General features: G+C 42.5%; 1 protein-coding gene across 2 annotated transcripts in view; it reads left to right on the top strand.

Moving 5' to 3' along the window:
- Nucleotides 1-5,984: 5,984 nt before the first annotated feature.
- klf12b (Kruppel-like factor 12b) overlaps nucleotides 5,985-24,352 on the top strand; it is a 35,575-nt gene continuing 17,207 nt past the window's right edge. The window contains exons 1-2 of one of the 2 annotated variants that reach the window (XM_026376004.1): nucleotides 5,985-6,219; nucleotides 20,692-20,774. In XM_026376004.1, coding sequence (XP_026231789.1) covers nucleotides 6,126-6,219; nucleotides 20,692-20,774 — 177 coding nt within the window. In that variant the 5' untranslated portion in view covers nucleotides 5,985-6,125. The other variant, XM_026376005.1, reaches the window with a different exon arrangement.

Genomic DNA, 24,352 nt, shown 5'->3' with positions numbered 1-24,352 from the left:
GTCTAGCCACCCAGTAAGATGATCTAGGTAATGGATAGCTGTGGAATGGACATAATACAGAGCTTGCAGTTTTAAAACACACAAGTCTCCTTGTTACTTTCTTAGCCGCTCTTTCATCCTCTTAAGCTCAGGAGCTATAGTTACTTTGTCAACTCATCCAAACCATTTCCATCTCTCTGTGTTTTTTTTTTATTTACAGACTAAAAAATGCGAGAAGCTTTCTGCAGTCACCGTCTTCCTCGAATGTCTATCAGCACTTGCTTGTTTGTGACTCTTGGCGTGTGCATGAGTCTCTGTATTGGTGTTAAAGTTCAGTCTAGGAGTGTGTGTGTGTGTGTGCGCAAGAGCTTTGCGGTTGCTATTAGACACAGCATGCTGAGGCCCTGGTGGTCATGCTGAAGCGTCCCCCTCCCCGCCCCCGCTCCCACCCCCTGGCAGGAGACTGACCTTGGCAGGGCCTGACAGAGAGCTGGCCTGGAGGGGGATCCACGGAGCTCCACGCCAGCCCACTGAGCCAACCCACTCAGTCTGTGCAGGTGTACTGACGCCTGGACAAACACACAGACACATGTGTGCACACACACACACACACACACACACACACATGCATCGGCACCACACCAGAGGAGCCCCCCCGAGCAAGCAGATGTACTAACGCTCCAGTTCTCTGTTACCTTTCTTTAGATTGTCTTCTGGTTGTCCTGTTTTTCTCTACATTTGATTTTTTTTTAATTCCTGGCTCTCATTTGTCTCCTATCTCATTCTCATTTGTCACTCACTATCTTACTGTGTTCTTGGCTTCTACCGTGCTTGCAGAAACCTCTTCATTTATTGTAGAGGTACATAATGGAAAATAAAAGGCCATAATAATGCAGATAAACCATGTGTTAAGTATTATATTCCATGCTTAGAATATATAAATTTATGACAGATGCATTTGATTAAATAGATGTACAGTATAATACATGTACAGTATAAATGCATGTATGAATCAATAATTTACTGCTTATAGCACTCTTCACCAATCTTCATCATTATAATATCCATGTAGCTGAGTACTGTATGACTTAAGAGAGGCTAATCCAACTGGGAGCTTGCACATATCTGAGTTGGAGGTCCCAGTGGAGGTATGAACCTAAGATCAAACACTGATGCAGTAGCACTGTACATATTCTTTAGTAATGTGCACTGGATCTCCGTCCATGCACATGACCAGCGATCAATGTGAAAACATGAAGCAATCAAACAATTGAAATGAAAAAGTGTTACGTCATATGAAACTCATCCGCAGTAATGAGAAAAAAAAAAAAAACACAGCATAAAGCTAAAATTCTTTCTCATAAATTTGACAAAATCTCATGTTTAGATTGTAAAGAAAGAAAAGAAACGAGAGCTAATTGCTCTTGTTCACATCATATGCTATGTACTCCAGTATGTTTATGATGTTTCTTGTTGGCTTTGCAGTGAATTAGTAAAAGGGCGAGATTGTGGAAAATCTGTATAATGGCTCATTTAATTTTTTTTTACACAAATCAACAGAAAAATACAACAAACCCCAACAAATAAAAAAATACAGTATCTGACAAATACATAATTGATTGAGGCCTGCAACAAAAGTGTCTTACGTGTGTTTTACAGTGATTATTAATTCACTTTAACTTTTAATGTTAGATTAAGTGGTGTCGTGGTGTAATATACCTGAACCTGTCCTGAAAAGTCCTGTGACACATCTTAAAAGTCCTTGTGTATTCATTCATTCTCATTTTAAGATTTAACATCATCTGTTAAAAAAACAATAACAATTACAAATTATTAAATTACAATTTGATTATTTTCCTGAAACATGTCTGGAAGAAACTTTAAAATCATATAATATGATGCTGTAAGTTTTGCCCACTTGTGATTCTGTGGTCTATTTTTCTCTTTCTGCTTCTGAACTGAAAACATGCGCCATATATTCAGACTGTTAGTGAGGAACAGTTTTACATGTTTCTATACACACAGTGACGCACTGTCATGTGTTGGAAGGAAACCAGTTGACAGAAAACTTGCTAAGTCCCAAAAGAGCAGGGCAGCAGCAAACCTGACACGTTATAGTGAAATGTAATTATAGCTGAACTGTGTGTTCGAAAGCAGAAATGAGATGCAGCACGGACGTTAAAGAAAGGTTTCGATGCAGTAACTTCATAGATTTTGTTAGTGTGGTTCCATGAAACACCAGAATGACCTTACATCTAAAATATTATGTAATGTACAGTTGTTGAATCCATGTTTGGCACATATGTGCCTTTGCCAACGCACCAGAAGAAAGCCGTGGATCACTCTCTAAAATGTTGTCATTTTGTTCATGACATGTGGGCAGACAGTGGAGCAGGCTGGGCCACATCAATTGTTCTTGTCAGATTTAATTTTCTCACAGCTTCCCGAGTCAAGGTTTTTTGACTTGTGACGCTGAGGGCGAGCACTTTTCATTTAGTGTACGTGGCCCTACTGTGTTGGACATTCACAGTGGGAATTGAGTGGGACTGCAGGGGATAAAGAGAGGCTCCAGAGGTGAGCACTTTATTTCCTAGAAACCAGGGCTCTGTGATAATATGAAGGTAATATATATTCTATACTTTAAAGGTTTTCTCAGCCTCTCCACTTTGTTTATTTCATTCTGATTCACTGTTCTTTATCAGTCCTTTATTAGAATATTTTAAACTTAGGAAAATGTGCTATAAATTAGCTTTCACAGAGTGTCCTGTCCACAAAAAGGCAAAGGGAACTTATACAGTGTGTGTGTTTTGTGGATATTTATATACCCACCTACTCAACCAACAATAAGAGAACATCTTCAGTTTCTTGAGTGTTTTTTTCTTCCCCCGTCCTCCCTCCCTCCCTCCCTCCCTCTTGGTTGTGCAGTAACAGGTTGTGTTTAGCTCCTCTGCTCCCTACTTCCTCGTCTGGCATGTCTGTTCTTTCAGTCCAGAGTCTAAAGTTCAGCCAGAGACAACAGGAGGGGGAACATCACATAGCTTACTTGCAGCATTTCACAACACAAACACATTTTATTTATTATTTATTTGCTTTTTGCTAAGTCAAACGCCGGCTTCCTCTGCACAGTAAGAATGCTCGCCCCCACAGTGTAGACATTTTGTAGTGTGTGACTAAATGGTAAATGGTGTTACAATAATTTGATGGGATTGGGTCAGATGATGCAAGGGAGAAGTGTGCAATGATAATGCTCTTCTTGATGTCTTAGAGCTTATTATGCCGCACCACAAACGATCCCCCCAAGACACCCACGCCATCTTTGAACTGCTCCCACCCCAGGGTGATGCATTAGCAACCTGTATGGAGTTGGCGTAGCCTTGAAAGCGTTGCTTGTGTCTCAGGTGTTTAATAAGCCCAACTAGGTACATCAGGATGAAGCTGGGAGCCATGACTTGAGCACCCGACCCCCATCAGACACCTCCCTTTGGATGCCTGCTGCCCCCCTCCTGTGTCCCCTCCCCCATGTCCCTCAGACCACCTCCAATCACCCTGTCTTATTCCTCCTCCTCTTCATGCTCTCCTCAACAGTTCTACAGTATGCAGCTTCCCCCCCCCTCCCTTTTCCATCCACACTCTTCCCTCTTCCACCTCCCTCGGAGCGCCTGTTTGCACTCCACTCTGCCTGCCTTCCTTCAACACATGCCAGGACTCCTGGGGCACCAGTTACACAGGGAGGATTTCATTTGAAAGAGCTCCTCAGGACGTCATTATAAAGATCATCACCAGGCCTTACGACTGATGTTACATTAGTGTTCCATCACAGAGTCTTCAGAGCACCCATTAATTAGCCAGTCCTCTCATCACACAAATCAAAATTATTCTATGAGATTGGTAAAATCACATTAATCGGTAATTGACCATTCTCATGTACCAATGCACTTGAGACCGTAACATGAATAACCAGATGTCTGTGATTTGAAGTGCCCACGATTCACCGACTGCCTCAACCAGGTATTGGGGCTAGCAGGTGTGTCAAATTAGACTGAATTAAATTAGTATTTCTTCATCACTTTTAAACCACATTTATAGTTTGTTTTTTATTCTTTTATTCTTTTTTTTCCATGACCTTTAAGAGTGACATCTTGAATCATTTGTGTACTGAACATTCCAGCAGTATAACACAAGTATAACATAAAAACACATATTTATCGGCTGGTCAGTTGTGTTCAAGTTCACTTCTGTTTGTATTTTTCCACCATAAGAACTGTTCTTATCATGCACTTGTCTGGTAGGTGGCTGTGCTCCTGGATGTTGTAGTTGATGTCATGGAAACCAGACTGAACAGAGCCTTTTAGAGATTTCGCGAGGGTAGAAATTGTGTAACAGGGACTTATTTCAATCCTATTCAGAAAAACATGAGCAAAACCAATGAGGCTGTATACATACAATCAAATTAGCTTTAAATAATAACATGTAAAATCATTACCCATCGCAGAACTCTACCAACGGCTTGGAAAACACCTTTAAAGTAGCATCTAACCACCCATTCATTATAGTGTAGAATTATACCATATTACACCATAACAGTTTACACCACAGCCACATCAACCATCCATTCAATCAACCAGCCCCCACTGGAGCTTATCCTCTCCAGGCAGCCACAAAATAACTTCTTAATTCAGCCACATACAACCACCCAGCCACTGCTCTATCCAGCCTATCCAACCTTATTAATCAAGTCTTTTCTCCTCTTTCCCCCCTTTCGTTTCATCCTCTCATCTCCACCCAACCATTTTATCCGCCATTCATTGCAAACAGAAGACATACAGTATCTGAAATGAAACAGAATGAATATTAAGTGGGCAGCATTTGGATCAGGCTTACTGTACTACACTAAATAGTCCTTTTCTCTCTCTCTCTCTCTCTCTCTCTCTCGTCTGGCTCTCTCAGTCATACTTCTCCAGGTCCACGATAAAGCCTGCAAAGTGGCATGAGCTCCATCAGCCATGCAGATGAGCCTTGCTTCCTTTACCTTAATTAGAGCTCCCAGGGGACAGGCTTTGGGCACTGAGCAGCATCAGCATCAGCATCAGCCTCTCATTCCACAGAGATACCTTTCATCGAGCCCGAGAACACCAGGAGGAAAACTGACATGGGTGCAGTGGCTCTGGCACTGTACAGAGGAGATTTTAAAAGCAGTCATTATGAGGAAATGTTCCAGCATGTTATTCAAGGCTAGTTACTGAAACAGCAGGCATACGTGTGGCATTTTACATTAGGAGCGGCAACTAGGATCCAACAGAGAGGAGGAAAATAGTAGCTGTAGCTATTCCTAAAAACATATACAAAAACACATCTATGGTTAAAATGTTGGGAATTTGAACATTTAGACCAGCAATAGGTTAATTAATCAATCAGATCAATAAAAATGAATAAGTAACAATCTGATATTAATTCTATAATTGAACACAAAGCAAGTGGTTTGAATGCACTTGGATGTATTTATACTATTTTCTGACCCATTATACAGCAAGCTATTAATTAACAATACAATAATCAATATTAGTCATCAATAAAACTGATAATAAAAATAATAACAGGCTTTTTCCCTCCTCAGTATATGTGTATTTGTTGTTTTCTGTTAATAGTGTACATAATGGTTATGCAGGTCTGTGATGCATGTGTGCAAGAAATGTCTAGATCTAAACTGTAGTATTCAAATAGAAATGTTTTTTAATTAAGACTTTGTTTAGCTGCACATGTGGATTAAATCAACTGTTTAATGATAAATTAGCAAAAAAAAAAAAAAAAACATTACTTTTTACCAAAATAGAAAGTTAAATTTTCTGACAAACAGCTAATTGAATTAAATCATTTATAAATTAATTTAAAAAAAGGAGGCCTGCACCTTTATAGAAATGATGCGCTCAAGAACAACACACAACTAACTAATATGTTGTAAATCAGCTGTTTTCTTGTTCTTTATCACACCTTCCTCTCCGTCCCCTTTAAACGGGGAGGTGCTCCGGTGCGCACCCCCAGCCCCGGGGCTCTCCGGTGCGCTCCGGGAGGGGTAGAGAGGGAGTTCAGGCTGGCTGAGAGCGGACGCGTCGGAAACCTCCCCGGAGGGGCCCCGTGTAATTCGATGCATGCTGTTAAAGCTTAGAGTATATTGTCTTCCCTTTGCTTATGAAGCCTCCACCCACCGGCCCACCCTACATTTAGCGGATCATGTGACTCGGGGTAAGTCATTTGCAAGTACAACAGTTCTCTGTGCGCTCCCATTCATTTCCTGAGAACTGCCTAAGCTGAGCAGCTGAGAGGCAGAAGGGGAGGGAGCCGCTCACTCACATACACTCACACTCACTCACACACAAACACTAGAACACACACACACACACACACACACGTACATACGCGCAGAGTGAGAGGAGAGAAGAGCAGAGGAGAGGGAGAGGAGGAGAGGAGGCAGAGAGGACTGTAGGAAAGAAAAGCAGTCTCCTAGTCTCCACGGCTCTGCAGCTTCTGACAAGGTCTGTGCATTTTTCTCGTCCTGTTCCTCTGCTGGCTGCTGCTGCTGCTGCTGTGTGTACTTCATTTGTCACGTCGCTGGGCTTTGTGGTTGTCTTCAGTGCGTCTCGTTCAGCTGTCATTGCTCTGTCAAAGCAGATGACAACTCAGATCATGTATGGCATTGTGTTTGGTTTCTGTCAGTGGGGGGAAAACAAGAGACCCTGCATGGTGCTGAGTGGACATTACACTTATTCCCAGTGGAAATTCATAAGCTGTCATCACAAGACAGAAAAAGGTGATTATTCACAGAGCGACTGTGGGTTTGGGCAGCATCACGGAACCCGTTGTGAAATCTCACTTATTTATCTCTAAAGCAACTTCAAAAAAAAAAAAAAATTCAACTTACTGCAGCAGTGGAGCAGTGTTGTAGTTTAATACAGGCTGAATGTCTTGGTGCTGAATATGAGAGTGTGAAGTGAGACAGCAGCACACCAAACTCTCTCACAGCGCTTCTCACAGGAAAGTTTGCTGCTTGTCAGAGTTTTGTGCATGTCTTAAGAGAGTTGTGTGTGTGCGTCTGTGTGTTTGTGTGGGTGTGCATTTGTGTGAACCGCTGTGGTATGTGTGTGAGACGGGCTTATTTGCCTACCGAAGCCCTACTGTAGTAGCTTAGAGACAGCAAGACAAGGCTGGTAGCAACGGGTTAAACATTAGTAGGCTCGGGTAGCGGAGGAAGGACACTGGGGGGGGGGGGGATGCGTGTATGTGTGTGTGTGTGTGTGTGTGTGTGGGAGTGTTGCAGGGGTGGTGTCTTGGATGTCATCGGCAGCACTCTCACTTCCAGGGTAATAGTCATTGGTATTGATGGGTGGCTGTCAGAGAGGCAGAGAGCCACCAGGCTGGGGAGAGTGGCCGGGGGCTGGCCCTTGGCTGTTATTTTCAATTACAGGGGACCGGGGCAGAGCTGACAGCAAAGGCATTTGTACATCCAGCGCGGGGGAGCAGGAGGGTGTGTGGGGTGAGTGGTGGCAAGAGGAGGGGAGGGAGGGAGCAAGAGAGAGTGGGAGGGAGGGAGAGAGAAAGGTGGGAGGGGGATGAGACTCTGGCCTCTGCTCCTGGGTTTGATGTGGAAACTGAGCACTGACCTCTGTGACTTTAACCCAGCGTTGTGGAGAAGCCTTGCCCTGCCTGTAACTGTGTGACAGCCATGGGGTGTGTGTGTTTGTGTGTGTGTGTGCTAAAGTGTGGGTGCAAACCTGAACCAAAAAAAAAAAAAAAAGAGGGGGAGTAGGGTGATGTGGTTATGCATGTGTGGATAAGACCCCCTGCAGCTCATGGATGTTCAGCGAGAGAGATTAGTACCCATTTAAACTCTCACTTAAATCCATTTACAAAGAGGCCCCCCCCCCCCCTGCATGAACTGGGAGGCTGATATTACCACACATGTAGAGAAGACTCCACAGCACACAGCACATGAAAAATTATTCTGAACCTCTAATATTCCTGCTTTTCACAACCAAACTGAAGAAGGTTGCTATTAGGAGATCCATTCATCCGTTATCCCAACAGCTTTTCCTGTTACGGGTCGTGGGGGTGTTGGAGCGAGCCCCAGCTGTCACTGGGCAAGAGGCAGGGTCCATCCCGGACAAGTCGCCAGTTTATCACGGGGCTGACCTATAGAGACAGACAAACATTCACAGACCTATGGGCAATTTAGAGTCATCAATTAACTTAACGGTTAACGCACGTCTTTGGAAGCTGGAGTACCTGGAGGAAACCCACCCAGACACGGGGAGAACATGTAAACTCATCACATAAAGACACCCGGTCGGTAGATAGGAAAACTGCGTCCTTCTCGCTGTGAGGCAACAGTGCTGGAGAGACTGATATTACAGTAGTTGATAATACCATAAATCTGCAGGACGTTTTTGCAAGAACATTATTCTTGACAATATGATAAAATGCAGAAGAATACATCAGTGTTATATAATACTGTTAATTGAATGTCTGCCGCTGAGGTGTCATAGTCAGCACTAGATGATGTCCCTCAGCCTTGATGCAGAGTACATTACTTCCTCGTTAAAAGTCTATTAAAAGACAATGAAAGTCCCAGAAACAATCATTATATGGTACTTCTGATGCAAATAAATGTCTGCTGAGCTGTTAACCGTATGAAGAGCACGTGTATCGGACAAGTTGGAACTGAACTCTCACAGTTTGGTCCAGCAAGAGACTGAATGTGTGACTGTACTGAAGACTCAGCACTGAACATAACAGCAGGCTGGACGCTGCGTTCCTTTACTGATGTGTAAAACAAAGTGCCTGTGAACAGAAAGAAGTGAACAAATTATTAAAGCTTTGGAGCCAGTTTTTCATGAAGACCTGTTGTCAGTCGTGCTAACCTGATTGATTAAGAGATTTTTAATGATCAATTAGCTTTTTTTGAGTAGATAGTCAGACAGGACTTACCAAAATCATTTGAATTGTGTTCAACGTTTGTAATTGCCACCTGTAGCTTCAGTCCGTATCCTCTTTTTGGATATTTAGATATCATTCCCCTCTTGGAACGAGGTGGGAAGGAAGGTTTTAGCTGAAGCTCATAGTGGGGGTTGCGATGTTGGCTTTGTTAAGGCTGGGGGCTCTTCAATGTCATGGTTAAAGTAAGAAACATTAGGTTAAGGAATGACCACAATCAGTGTTGTCTACTTTTGGAAACAGGAAAATACAATGAACTCAGTGGTTGTTTAATTAAGTTCCACTACATCCTCTTTTGCTACCAGTAGGAAACTAACTAAAGCTAACTAACTAATGTCCCCTAATTAACTAAACATTCCTACTACCAGCAGAGGTCTTCCAACTTGAAGTAGAGGGCTTCACTTGAACATTATTATATATAAACTTCATGATGTATTTGTCGTAACAATTGATACGGTTGATTTCTTGTCAAGGACACTCAACAGTTTGGTTATGCAAGGATGGTGTACTCTACACATCTTATGTCTGACTCTTGTACCAAGTGCTTCAGCTTGAGACAGAAGTTTTTTCTGCTTTACATAAAACAAGCAGTGTTGTTAAAAACAGGATATATATCACACTGAAAAACTATCATGAACAGTGTGATACAGTACATCCTCAGTTGTTTCCCCCACAACCACATCAAGCCACAACTCAGTTTGTTTCCTTCAGTGGCTCAACCCCCACCCAAAGACACAGTCCAAGGGCTTACGATAGAGATCAGTGCAGGTGGGGGGACTCAATTAAAAAGCCAATCATCAACGGATAGACTCCGTCTGTCCATCAACACCGCACTCCCCAACACATTTAATTGCTCGGCAGGATTCTCCAACTAAAAGCATCATCTGTCTGCCACAGATCACAATGCACAGACTAGGTGTGAGTTGACTGATCGAATCTTTCAGGAAGAGGTGCGGTGCTCTAGTACTGTACTGTGCAATCTAACAAGATGAATGCTCACTGTCTTAGTGAGGCAGATGTGAAAGTCCCTGTACCCCCAATCAGCTGGGTTAACTGCTGAGATATTGACTGACTGCTGAATCATTGATCCAAGCGGGTGTTATGGAGTGTATCATCATTGATTGCAGATAGACTGCGGTGCATTGTATGGCTGGATTCATTTGAGTCCTCATCTGAAAGCCAAGGCCAAACAAGAATGAGAAACATTTGAGGTAGGGGTAAGCTCAGGGTGCATGGTGGGGATATCCTGTAGGCCTGATTATAAAGGTGCTGTCATGTCAAACCTGAATATTCATCCACAGGAGGCTGCCATGTGCAGAGAATCTGAAACACAGAGTTGCACACATCCACACACACGTTTTTATAAAAGACTAGCATGTCAAGGACATGCATGCATATACTGTGTGAAACATACAGCAGCCAAAAAACGCCTTTGCATCAATAGATGTACCCGATCATAAGAACTAAAGCTAAATCAACAGGACTGAGAAGTAATACTGTAGATTGAGAGGGTTGTTTGTTGATCTTTCACTGTGAATAGTAAGACATGCATTAGTAATTCTGTTGAACTTCCTGTGCATATAATAAGACTGATATTTGTAGGTGATGGCTGTGTGCTGAACCCCCCGTGCTGTTATTTCATCATGTCAGTTGACAAAATGTTTTCTCCCTTTGCATTTTCTCTTGTGGATTCAACCTTTGACACCAGTGTCCAGCCCACGTTTGTTTACCAAAAATGAGTTAAGGGTGTACATGGAGTGCTACAGCATGTGTGTTATGTGTGTGTGTGAGAGAGAGAGAGTGCACAAAAAGTATTGTGCAACAGACACTGACTCTGAGGCTGATAGTCTAAATAGTCAACACTAACTGAAAGAACTATATCTTAATATGGAGGATTAGTAGGGGGAGGTGGATTTGAAGATGTTGTCAAACATCTAGTAATGACAACATCCCTAGAGTTGCACACTCAGTGCTTACTGGAAGTGACTCATATAACAGAGCTTGGCCCCAGACTCTGATTTAGGGTGGCTCAACATGTTTCCATGGCTAGGATGGAAAGGTATGTCAGAGGAAGGCCTGTCTGTGTGTGTGTGTGGTGACATTTCCTCTTTCAACCAAGAATCTGTTTTGCTTTAGCCAAATATGGTTGGTTAACAGAAGGAAGGACTAAAGGAAACCATGAAAAGAGGATGGAAGAGCGTTCAAAGTAAGCATTTTCAGCTTGTTTTTGTGTAGGTTCTGCTGGAAGGGTTTCCCTTTACAGAGTCTTTCGGGGTTTCTAGACTCAATGCAGCTTTTTCTCAGCAGACCTGTGCAAGGATGCTGCATGGATCGCTGTGATCTGAGTTTCCAGTTGTCCTGTAGGTCAAAGGAGGGGAAATTATGCAAACAACATGTGGAATCCATTTGGGGGGCCTGTGGCATTCCACAGGCTCTTCGGCTTTAACACAGTCGAACGTAGGTTCATGCTATGGGCCATAACGCCTCTTGATTAGCTGCTTCAACTAGGTACCAACATGGCATAGCATCGGTTGAAAAAGAGAGGAAAAATAATCGAAGTGAAGGTGTGAGTAGATGAGTAATAGAGGTAAACACAGCTGCTGGCTTTTATTGAGTGGTGTTGGAGAGCTGGAATGGATCAAACCAAGGGGAAAAACTCAGTGAGCGAAAATAACTACATGCACATTTGATGTAATAAGTGTCAGTGTGTTGGCATGTTCTGGTTGGTCCGTTATTGTCTGAAGTTAAGGGTGGATGTGGTTGTTTCAGCAAATATGAGGTTTGATAAGGTAGACACGTCATGATGCTATATGTAGAGGACTATGAAACACTAATACATGTGTACAGTTTATGTGTTTTCCTGCATGCGTTTGTTTGTATCACAAGAGATAGCAAGTGAGAAAAAGGGCAAGGGGGAGAGAGAGAATCGAAAAAGAGTGTGTTCAAGTGTTTGAGCTGGTTTTATTTCTACATGAGATGTTTACAGTAGATACTGTAGATGAGTCAGTGTATTAGCCACTGCCTGCTTGCATTGCACAGTTATTGTAAAACATCTAGGTCGATCTTTGAGAGTGCATATAAGTGCACATGTGCTGCGATGCATTCACTGGACAAGCTATTGTGAGTAGTATGTACACAGCACATATGCTGGGGGAGGGGGGAATCGCTCGACCACACATTCAGACATACATGTTAGGATCCAAGCGCAGACACACATGCACATTCAGAACCTAAGGGGATAAAAGGCCGTAGCCCACTCAAAGAATCCCCATTAGGGCAGGAATGTACTGTCATCCCTTGGGGAGGGGAGGAAGAGAGAAAGAGTATGTGGGTGGTTGCTGGTGATGGTGGTAGTGGTAAGAAGGCAGGTTATTGTGAGGATGCTAATCTAATGCATCCCACCTTCCCGTTAGGGCAGGGGATGAGAGCAGAATATCACTCTGACCCTCAGTTTTAGTACACAGAAAGCAGCCATAACCTTTGCAATGAGAGGAGCATTGACTGCATTCTGTGATTCACTTGCTTATACAGTACCTTCGCGCTAGGCTCTCATGGGCTTTTATTCTAAACACATTGTCTGCAGTGTTCAATATTTCTCTATTTTGTAGTGGTTTCCATACACTGTACCTACTGAAGCATTCATAAGAGAACATTGACCGGTTTTCCAGTATTTCATTTGCTGTGGATTCTGTAGAGAACTGTGCCCACGATGCACCTCTGACAGTCTGAGATGATTATTAAGTACTGCAGTGTGGTCACCTCAACCTAGGACCTGTGCACTGGGAGCAAATAAGAGACGAGAACAGAGTCACAGAGTACAATTTTTATTGATCCACTGGAGCCAACCTCTTTCTGTCTATCTCCCTCTCTCTCAGGCGCACAAACAGTATAGACCTACAGTGTGTAAACCTCACTGTAAACATGGAAAGAATATTGCAGTGTCTTCCTGAAAGGCTGTGCCAATTAGTCCATGTTTTCCCTGCTCCACCTCCCCCTCCTTTGGCACAACTGAGGTTTTTGTGTCAGAGGCTATTTTAGATGCACAGCCACTGACCCTACTGCATTTACTGAGGTGACTGAAGTGTGTGTGTGTGTGTGTGTGCATGTGTGTGTGCATGTGTGTGTGAAGGGTGTTTCAGAGAGGTCACTCGATTATGTTGAAAGAAGAAGACCTTGTGGTCTAGTTCTAGTTCTATAGGCTGTTTAGTAGCTGTTTCGTTGCGTCTATTTGTGGTTTCTTCAGTGCTGGACACAGTCCAACCCTCGCACAGAACATTGAACTTATTCTTTGTCATGATTACATCAAAATTATCATGAATTAGACATATACTGTCTAGAATGGTGTCACAAATTGCTTTGACTTCTAAGTCGAAGCTCTCTTGAGTAATGCCACCTCACTTTAGAGCTGTCACGGTCACAGCTTGTTTAGCTGTTTCTCTGCTGCATTTGAGGCACATGATGCAAGAGGATGTCAGACTCTTCTGTTTACCTCTCTCTGGAGCACTGTGGAGGAGTGTGTGTGTGTGTGTGTGTGTGTGTGTGTGTGTGCGTAACTGTGTGCGTTTTTGCAGCGTGCGTATTTGCGTGTGTGCGCACACAGTAGGTGTGTGTGGGTGGCTGTTAGTGTTGAATGGGCATCTATATTCTTCTTTCATGAGCTGAGCTACAATATTGAGAGACACAGTTTTGTGTCCGTCTGTCTTTGCATCTAAGATAAATATGGTTCATTGTGGGTGCAGGCAGAGGTCACAATGTTTGTGTGTGTATGTGTGTGTGTGAGTGTGTGTTAACCATATTGTGGAACAAAACAGGGGCTCAGGAAGTCAACTTCATAAGAAGTGCATTCGACATGCAGACAGACACAGACAAACCAGACAGCGACTTCTTTTCACTATGACTGTTTCCTCTCAGAATAAATAGCTTCTTCTTTTCCCACAGTTTTGCAAGACCTTACAAGTGACAGAGAAGCTATACGTGTAGGTGGGGATCTTTTACAAAGCAAAAATGTAGAAAAAAATTTAAAATTCACAAAGAAATTTGACTTTTGTTTTATTATTCAATACATATTTTAGTATGTATTTCATTTCCTAATATTTAACCATTTATGGCAACATGAAATATTATTGCACAACTCATATTGGACAAATCAATGTGTTTGTGCTGATTTTAAAAGTGTGTGATGATGTCAGGATGGGCGATTTTGTTCATTTGTTTGATATTTTTAGCTTTATTTCTGCCCACTGAGCACCTTTTATTAAAAACATAGTTTTCTCAGTTAAACAGGATATTTAGTGTCAGAGTCATGCTGCTGCATGTAGTGTTCTTACAAATAACTTTTACGTGTGTGTGTGTGTGTATGTGTGTGTGCACATGTGCCGGTGAAAGCAGTGAACTTGAGCTGCATCCGGCGACCTCATCCCCCTTATCCTGACAGGATTACTGACACAGGATCCCCCTGCCCCTGGCAGAAATAGCAAGGACCCAAGGGCAATCCACCAGAATATGGGAAGTTCCTTGTGCGTCGCTCATATGCAAGTGTGTTGTTTATGTGCGTGTTGCCTGTGCACTTAGGTGGCTATGAACTCTCTATCAATGGAGCTGGTTTCCTCCCAGGTGCTGTGTTCACAAGCACAAATATATTTACTTCTCACTCACTCACACATGTTGGTCTTTGGTCACTGAGACTATATTTCTTAGCACCTTTATCTTAACCCTTAAACCACACTTTCAAATTGTAATGACCGGCAAAATGGCTTTAGAAAGACATTGACACATCACATTTCTCCCCTATCTTACTTATATGACTCTTTATGTGTTTCTCTTACCATAGAGAAAGTTTATATTAGACCCTATACTGTATATGACAGAACATTGTTGTATTAGATGTGTACAGGAACTCACATAATGAGGTCAAAACTTGCACACCACATTGTTGGTGAGCCTTTTTCCATGTGCAGATCTGGTATCAAACCACATTAACCCAGATTAACCATCTATAAAGCCCACCTGCCTTAGACAAAAATGCTCTATTTTATATATTTAAGATTTTAAATAACTTATTCTCCACTATTATGAAATATTTTTTGTCATATTCCTTGTCATGTCTGTTCAAACTGTGCAAATAATTATAGATTTACTGTTCCTCCAGGTTGTGTGATGTCAAGCTATGGAACCATTACTTCGTTTCTTATTTGCAGACTAGGTGTCTGAGTGCAACAGGGAGCTCAAGAAAGCCACATTGAATTCAACGGCAAGTGAAGTCTGGATAGGATCAGACAGATACAGGATGCCATTCAGTTAAAATTGATTGGGAACTGATAAACTCCCCAGGTTGGCTGTCCAAGATATGAAAACATCCAACACGCGAGAAGTGTACTCTTTCTAATAATAGCTGTGCTCATGAAAAGAGACGTGTTTTCCTTCTGTGGTGCTGATTTATTCCCAGAGGTAAAGGCTGAGCATTTTGAGGTAAAGTGCATCAGTTGAGTGCATCTCTAAGCGGTTTTTAACCCTAAAGGAAACTTTTTTCTTTTTTTTTTTTTTCAAAGGATAGTGCACATAACTGGTTTGATGCCATTGTGCTTGTTGGGGGATAGAGGAGTCTATGCTTCTATGAGCACAGAGGTAGCAGCACTCTGCTCTCTTGAGCCCTGTTCAAAAAATGTCCCAGAAGCATCCAAAAGACTTTGCTTGCTGCTCCTGCCAAGGAAAATACGGCTTATGAAATGGAAATTCTGAGACCATTCACAGAGTGCCAGGAATGATTAAGAAAAAAACGACGATGTCCATCTCAGGAAATCCAGGAGTGAAGTGTAGGGAAAACACACATCCACACGTTGGTCACACAAACAGGAATACAACAAACAGCACCCACTGTTCACCTGGTATGTGCTGTTTGGAGCTAGAACATTTTATATGGTTTATTTGGCGTTTGCTAGATATATACAGGAGAGACAAAATTTCAGACACAAAGCATGCTGTGTTTTGTGCGGGAGCACACCTTTAATAGATATAACGACTTCTAGGGAGTTCATTTAAAGTGTTTGTTTGAACAGAGGTAAAGAAGAAAAAAAAAACACAATGAGAGCCAAGTCAAACATTTTTTTTCTACGCTTCATCTTTTAAGGAGGAAAACGTTGCAGTGCTCTGCCCACTTTGACAGACAGTAAAAATGGGTTTGATGTTTTCCTGTTTTTGTAAAAGATGATGGACGTGTCTAAGCTATAGGCAGCTTTTATCAAGACTGCTTTATCTGGTATTACCTTTTTTCCAATAATGATTACATTTACATATTGCTTTAGTTATATGATATAACAAGGTCGATGACTAACATGCAGAAAATAGAAGTAGATTTTTTAAATTAAATTTTTTAAAGTATAGGAAAGATCACTTTTTCTACCTGCTTAAAGGCATATTCTGGTTTTGATTAAATTTGTAGGGTCTGTGTTTTGTCTTTGTAAGGAAGCAATGCATAGCCTCTGTGGTTTGAAGGTTCAGAACTTTTGAACCTTTGGCCACACCAAGTGCTGTTTTTATTATATCTCTTTTTTTGCCTGGGTGCAGTTACCTTTTAAGCAGTAACTCTGCAGGAAACTATTTGAATGGCTCTTAAGATCAGAACAAGGCCAACAAGATGAGGTCATGAACAGTCACAGTTTAACATGAAGCAGGCTGAGGTTCAGATTGAAAATCAGCTGTGATTCAGCTCTGGCTCTATTGTGTCTACACCCAACAAACGACATGAACGTGTTTTCTTCAAGGTCTGCAAAATTGTCAATCAGCCAGTCAGTTTTCATTTTCTCTGTTACCTGTCTAATGAGCATATTGTGACCGTGCTCCGCTCTCGCTACTTTTCTAAAAGTTGCTGCACTGAGTAGCGCGGAAGTGAGGAAGTGGACGAGCGTGCTGGTGAGCTAGCAGTTGTAGGCTGGTTATCCGGCCAATGTGTTACACTGGGGTGGCCAGGGGTACAGAAAAGGGAAGTGAGCAGCGGCCAAGAGGCCAGCGGCACACACAATACACACACAGCACATCTCACATCACCTACAGGACTGTCCTTTTTTATTTATTTTTTTGCATTTGCAGCAGTGAATCATTTGTTTCTGATTTGCAGCATTTAAAAATGTTCAAATGTTCTCTTCACCGTTTCCCTTTCTGGATTTTCCTTTTTCTTTCCGTCTCTTTTTTGGTAGAGGACTGGGTGGGAGGGGGTCTGTTGGCATTCTTGCACCGTGTGCTTTGCGCTCGGCTGGGCCTTGGCTTCAGTCCATATCCCCTCTTTACCCTCTCTCGCTTCTCTGACTACCACCCTCCTCCCCACTAAACACCCTTCCCTCCCTCCTCAACCTCTTTGACTCCCCTTGGTTCCTTCCCTAACCGCTGCTCTTGCCAGCAACTCTGTTTTGTACTTCCCAAGCCCCCACCTTCATTTACTTCTCTTGCTATCACCTTCCTTAATCCTTCTTCATGCACCTCCCATAATTCATTGCCCCCTTCCCTTCCCCTCACGCATTTTCCATCTCTCCTCTCTCCCAGCCCATGGCAGCAGGTCCAGCCTTTGTGACACAGATGCACCCAGTTGCTCTGGGCGCTCCACATGGGAACAAAGCATTGGCGGGACCCGTCTGTTAGTGTGTTTCAGGGTATGTTTGCATGTGTGCAAGTATGTGCACATGAGAGGGAGAGAGATGAAAGAGAAATGAGAGGAGAGTATGCGCAGCCACAGACTAAATCTAGTTTCTTGAGTTTGTCTAAGCTTAACTTTCTTCTTAACAAAAATGTGTTGTCACTGGTGTGCGAGCGAACACCCAGAGATAGTATTAAGCAGGATCTGTCTTCACACTTTCATGTGCTGAAAGAACATGAACTCACAGTGATTTACACCACCCACTCAACCAACACACACCTTTGAGCTTTTTTATTTCCAATAATGATGCTTCCTTTTGAAACCTCAGCCATTAACAATGAACAATTACTAGAATATTATTAGAATCATTCAATTGATGGTGTCATGAGTACACCGGCACTAAAGGTAAACTAAAGCTAAAACGCATGTGGTGCACATATAAACCTAGATCTGTTTTTGTGCTTTTTATATTTACCCATTTTCCTTTCAATTTTTTGTTGGAGTGTTTACGTATAGACACTGAAAATGTGTGATGCTACTGAAATATGAAGACAGCATTTGGTCTCAGAAGGTTAGAGGTTTTTTTAGAGATGTTTGTTACTTCTAATTGATCTAGCAAGAATGTTCAGGGTTGGTTCGGCTGAGCCTTATCCTTTCACTCCAGCTATTTGCCATCACCTCAGTCAGCACAGAGCCGATAACATCAGCGAAGTGGGAGATAGTGGGCCTAAGGTCATAGATGTGCATATGTGGTGGGAATTTCAGAGCATACTTCAAAATGCATTAATAGACACACAAATAAGAATAAATAAAAAAAAGTGAAAAGCGGCAACGGACTCTGAAATATGTTTTTCTCGACCATTCACGCTGCAATAACTAGCCTCAATTTATACCTGCTGGCTTTTCCTTTTTTTTCTGTGGGATTTGGTGGATACAGGAGGGTGGATAGGAGGCAGAAATGAGATGCCTCAACACTCCACTGCCCTCCTCTCTCCATCCAGCTCCCCCACACACCTGGGATGGCCATTTCATTTCAGAGTGCAGCAAATGGAAAGGTGATCTTAATCTACCTTGTTTCCCTCTAACCCCCCCCCTCCTCCCTCTCTCCATCTCCCACACACAGACCCTCACACCTCTGATGGACAGCACACTGCTGGTTGCCTGAGACTTCTGCCAGCACACCAAATTTAGTGATAGAGCAGGCTGGATGTGCATTGGTTTCCTATCTTGAACAAATTCTCTTCATTTCAAAGTCAATGTTATTTTTAATCTTTTTTGGTTTGTGATCCTAAAGTTCGAACTGACAGACATGATCCTTTGGTATTTCAACATGAACTCCTCGACACACAGCGTCCCCCTGTTAGCTCATTACTCAGTGTTAGGTCTCTCTCACTGCTGTTAGCTCTTTGGTCATTACAGTCACAAGAATGGGTTTACACTTGCCATTGATTTCCTATGAATAGACTGTAGGGACATGGGGAGAGGATTTGCTTTCAAGAAATGTACAATTCCGACTGTGCCACGGGAGACAAAATTGGCAGGTTTTTTAAAAGAGGAGAGCAGACATTTAGCAAAGAGAACAAAGAAGTTTGGCTGAGGTCAACGATTGTGGGACTTGCAACAAGAATGATCTTTAAATGTGAACATGACCTCATGGGAAAACCACGATTTAATCGGAAGGGTCTTCTTCTGAAAATATTTTTCCTTCTCTGAGGAGGAGACAATGCCTCTTCCAGAATGATGATTGTCATCCTAAGGAAAACAAACCCCACTTTCAGTCTATCTAGTTCTCCCCAACACATGGCTTTAGGCTGGACTGAGGCTGCAGCTCCACCCGCCCAGCCGTTGCTATGGCAACGCTATCTGGGCCTACCAAGACCTGAAGCCGAAGGACATCCTGGACAGCAATACAATAGCAGCACAGCCAGGGTACCTGGGGGACTAAGACCTGAGAGGCGAGATCTGGGGGGGTTGCAGATTGAGTAAATCCTCCCTCTTTCTCCACCTCCCTCACACACAAACACAGTCAGGATTAGCCTTTCGCTTGAGAATCTAAGAGGTAGTGTAACAATAGGTGGCGTCAAACAATTTCGATGTGACAGTTTTTAATTAAATCCGTGAGACAAAATGTTTTTAATAACTATTTTGGACTTCCTGGTTATGTGACAGGTCCCATTGGTGTTGCGTGCGATAGTAGATGTGTAGTGACGGTCAGGAAACCAGGTGCATAGTGAGTATGTTCATGAAATCATTCATGATTGGCTGAGCTTTTGTTTTTTGCACAAGAGTAGTCGGGATGGCCGCAGCAGAACTGGGCCACACATCCAGCTGCTGATGCCAGCAGTGAAGAGTAATAGAGATGTTTAGAGTCTATTTGCCTTGCTAGCATTCCTCCATGTACTGCTGCTAAAATAATAAGAGAGAGGGTTACCCCAGGTCGGCCCCAGCTGAGGGATATGGAACATGCATTGTTGTCATTGGCTCTATCTGACTATCCCTCTTAAAGCCACAGCACGGAGCTGAGGTGCTGGGCACTGCTGCCCACTTAAGGCACGGTGCTCACAGGCAGCAGAGGGAAAGGATGAATCCAAAGGTGTAAAATGTGTTTTTGTGCATGTGTGTATTAATTATTATTATGATTAAGTGTATCATCTTTAGTGATGTCAAATGTCAAAGAATTCAGTCAATTCTTTTTTTATCATTGCTCAAAGAGGGAAGTCTGGTTGTGCTGTTTCCATTGCTGTGGAGTAACTGCATATCAAAGCAAGTATTTGTATTCCATTGAAGTCTTAAGAGGATTTTATTCAGCATTATGAAGCGTTATTAGCCCCACAGCAGCCCACCAGCCAATTGAAAAATTTTATTACGAAGAAGAGGGAGTCATGCTGTGCCCTGCCTGAGTTTACACAGTTCGTGCACATCCTTTGTCTGTCAGCTTCTGATGGTTTCGAAACATGAATGTGTGTCTATTTAAAAATGTGTTTATTTCTCAGTGGGTGCAAGCACAACATTGTAGATGTCCACGTGTGAATAACTGAGTGTGGGACCTGCTTAGTCATTCTAAAACACCCGTCTTACACCTCCTCTGTGTCCCTTCACAGGCAGCCTAAGAAACAGGATGTTAATGCTTGACGGAATGCCTGCAGTCCGAGTCAAAGCTGAGCCCCTGGAATTGGAACAAGGGGTAAGAGAGCAGTTGTTTTCCAGACAATTCCTTATTTTTTTCTTCTGCTTTCCTTTACTTCTTTCCTCCTCCCGGCGTTGGGCCGATAATCACAACCAGGCCCAAGCAAGTGAGTGAGTGAGAGAGTGAGTGTGGGGGCTAAAAGGAGTGGTCGGAGAGCATGGTAGTAAGCAGGAAGAGGAGAAGAACCGAGAAGAGGAGGAGAGCCACAGCTGGAGGAGGAATGCAACTGGGGGGTTTCGGGGAGGTGACTGGGTCCAGCGGAGAGACCGTGCTGGCTGGGGGTGATTGCGCAGATGGAGTCACTGCTCCGGGGAGGAGGGTCACATGGGAAACTCTAAATCTTCTCTATCTCTGTCTGTTGCTGCTTCTTTATGTCTCTCAGTTTCCCTTCATCCTCCCTTGCCTTTCTTTCTCACAAACACACATGAATAATCTTTCTGTCGTACACATATGCAGAAGCACAGAAGTAAAAAAAGCAACAACACATCATGATGTACTCTGCAAACACTACCGTAGCATCTATTCATCCACTGTATCTCATGAATTCTCCTACTCTTTCTGAGAGTAGAAGAATTTCTAGCACCAGAAGTTTACACCAACAATTTTTGGGTGTTTGATGAGTTTGTTTTACTCCAAAGGCTCCATTTAATTTCTTTAGTCAAACTGTGTGTGCTGACCGTCATCATATAAAGGCCTTACTTCATGCAGGGCTTTCATGGCCCCGTGGTCTGACATACCTACCGTAGAAACAAATTGCTCTTGTTATGGTGAAGCTGTTGCTAGGTTACTGGGGCATTATGTTGCTGCCACAGCTTTATATGTAGTTGGTTCAGGTCATTTCATATTTCTAATCATGATGTATACGTTTTCAGTTATTATTGATTTCCATTCATAACATGTCAATAACATGTTGACCCCTAATATATCATCAAGAGGACTTCGTAGGAAGAGAGCAAAGCCATTTCTGTTGAGAGCATTAGCCCATGATGGATGAGAAAAATACCAGCTGCTGATAGCCCATCAGGTTATCTAAGGTCGTACAGAATATTGTTTGTTGTGGAGGTGCTTTGTGTTGATAAGAATTGTTTCTGCACATCGACTTGAAAGAAAGGCAGCAGTTGGGTGCTTTCTGGGTGTCTTGGTCTCATATGTGGCTCAAGGGTTTGAGAGCTGAGCTGATACCTGATGCCTGGGGTTTGAAGTCATCCTCCATACGTATAGTGATGTCAATCATAGACAGGATGTGAGCACTGCAGCCCACACGGCTTTGAAGTGCACAGAGATCCAATCTTGCCTTAACAGACTGAGCTTCCCTTTAGAAGGCAGACACAGACAGACAGTTTAGGCTGCTGCAGAAATGTGGTCTTCATTTAGGTGGCGGGGGGCCAAAGGCTTGCTGGAAATGGTCCGCCTCATTAGACAATTCGCCCGCAAGGCCCTGGAAAATCTGCCCTGCTAACCAGTATCCCCTAATAAAGACAATGGCATGAGGACAGATGCAGGAAGGCGGGTCGAGCATATCTTTGCATGTTTGTCGGTGTGTGAGTGTGAGTACGGTTTGAGTGCTTACGTGTGTTTGTAGCTGTCAAATTGAAAGTGGGGGGTGGCTTACACTAAGTTTTCCATTGGTGCTAGTTGAGATGTGTTAAAGAACCTAACCCCAAAATGCAAATAGGTTTCTGTTTTTCTCTGCAACACTATACACTGTGTTGTTTTGACCTTTCCACACATATCCACAAATGTTCCCCTTTTTACTCAGAAGAGACAATTTGAGCAGGTCCTTTGTAACCGACTCTTCTCCTAACTGTCATGATCATTGTGTAACTATAAACAGAACACTTTTAAATAAAGAGATAGCGTTTTCTTTTTTTTTTTTTTTTACATAAATGAAATGTGGAATTCATCAATCACACATTTCAGTTCAAACTAACACAGTTCATTTGAAGGCTTTTCGTGAAGCCCAAACTAAACTGCACTGAAGAACCGACATTGTTCAAGTGATCCTCAGCGTTTCTGCTGCTTCATTTGATTGACAAGCTAATATTACTGTAAGACATTTGCATGCCTGCCTTTCACAATCTTGCCATCAATGCAGTCATGTATGCTCCAAAGGACTTCTCCACATTGCTCAAATGGTTTGGTGTCATGATTATTCATTCACCACAGCTCACTTGTTTTTTTTATTAAAATAAGAAAAACAAATGAATACACACTTCATTTTTTTTACCTTGACTTGTTTTGTTTATTTCAAATAAACACTCTATGTAGTTATATCAATATTTCTGACATTATTGGGTGAGTTAGCTACCTTTTTCACTATGTTATACACATTTTGTAGATTTTATTTTACACTTACTTTATAAGTGTAAGGCTGCATTACCAAAGGACCCCTCTGAGGTCTTGTGCTGTAGACTTTCAGTCAGATTGCCCAATGATAACATCTGTAAGAGGAATTGTTTATTTGCCTGTTGCAGTCAAAGTACTTGTTGTTCAGACAGAAAGTTGCCTTGATGCTTAAAGTTACTCACTGTAAGCAACAAAGGATATCAATAATTCAATGCTGGTGTCTCCTTTTTATCTCTCTCAGCCGATCTCGAAGCAGCAAGAAATTAAAGGAAATGATGTGTATTGTTGTGCTGAGTCACATGTAAGCAAACAAAAAAGCTAATGAGGTCACCCTTAGCCTCAGCATGAGCAGACGCAGGTACAAGCAATAAAGAAATTATAGATAAATCGTAATAGTGATTAAATTGGAGTTCAGGATTTGTAAGTATTCAGGTTACACTTTTTTTATTGGGGGATAATATTTTTTTTCCTCTGCCTTTGTTCATTACATGGCACAACTGGCAAATACAGAACTTTAGCCGACCAGCCATACTCTAACAGCATTTGTTGAGGAAGACAAGGTTTCCAAAACATTTAGCGCAGCCTCAATGGATCTAATGGCTTCAAAGCCTTAAGGCAGTGTAGCTCCAGGCGCTCCATGACACTCACTCCTTATACACAACATGCAAACACAGAGATATCACATGCAAAAGCTGCTGGATGGTAGCCTAAGGGTCTGTCAAGAAAGGCTACATCAGGACTGGAAGCAAGTGGTGCACAGAGGGCTTTTGACATCACAAACACACATGATGACAATCAAGTGATATTTATTTTGAAATGTTTTTAAGGTAAAGTCCTGGAGCAGAAATTGTAGCCGCAAGATAGCAGGCGCAAGATAGCAGTTAAATGCAAAATGTTTTGGCCAAATCTTGAATCTAGTGAAATGTGTCTCTATGGATTATTGAGCACTGTGTGCACATAACAGAGCATCACATGATACTGTTTGTACGAGTCTCCACCCATTTATAACATACTGTAACCATCACCCCAGGGCTGTATTAGCTTTGTGAACGGACGATTCTGAAGCCCACATTTGCAACTCAAATACGTTCGCACAACAATAAAGTAAAGTAGAGATTGAATCATCTTATTACCACGAGCTGCTTGCTCATGCTTTACCATCAGCCTCTCGTTCATCAGTTGGTCAGCGGACGATTCAAATCCAATCATATTTCTACAGATGTGCAGAG

The sequence above is a fragment of the Anabas testudineus genome, chromosome 21 (genome assembly GCF_900324465.2).
Source record: "Anabas testudineus chromosome 21, fAnaTes1.2, whole genome shotgun sequence".
NCBI lineage: Eukaryota > Metazoa > Chordata > Actinopteri > Anabantiformes > Anabantidae > Anabas > Anabas testudineus.
This window is presented reverse-complemented; position numbering and strand designations above follow the sequence as displayed.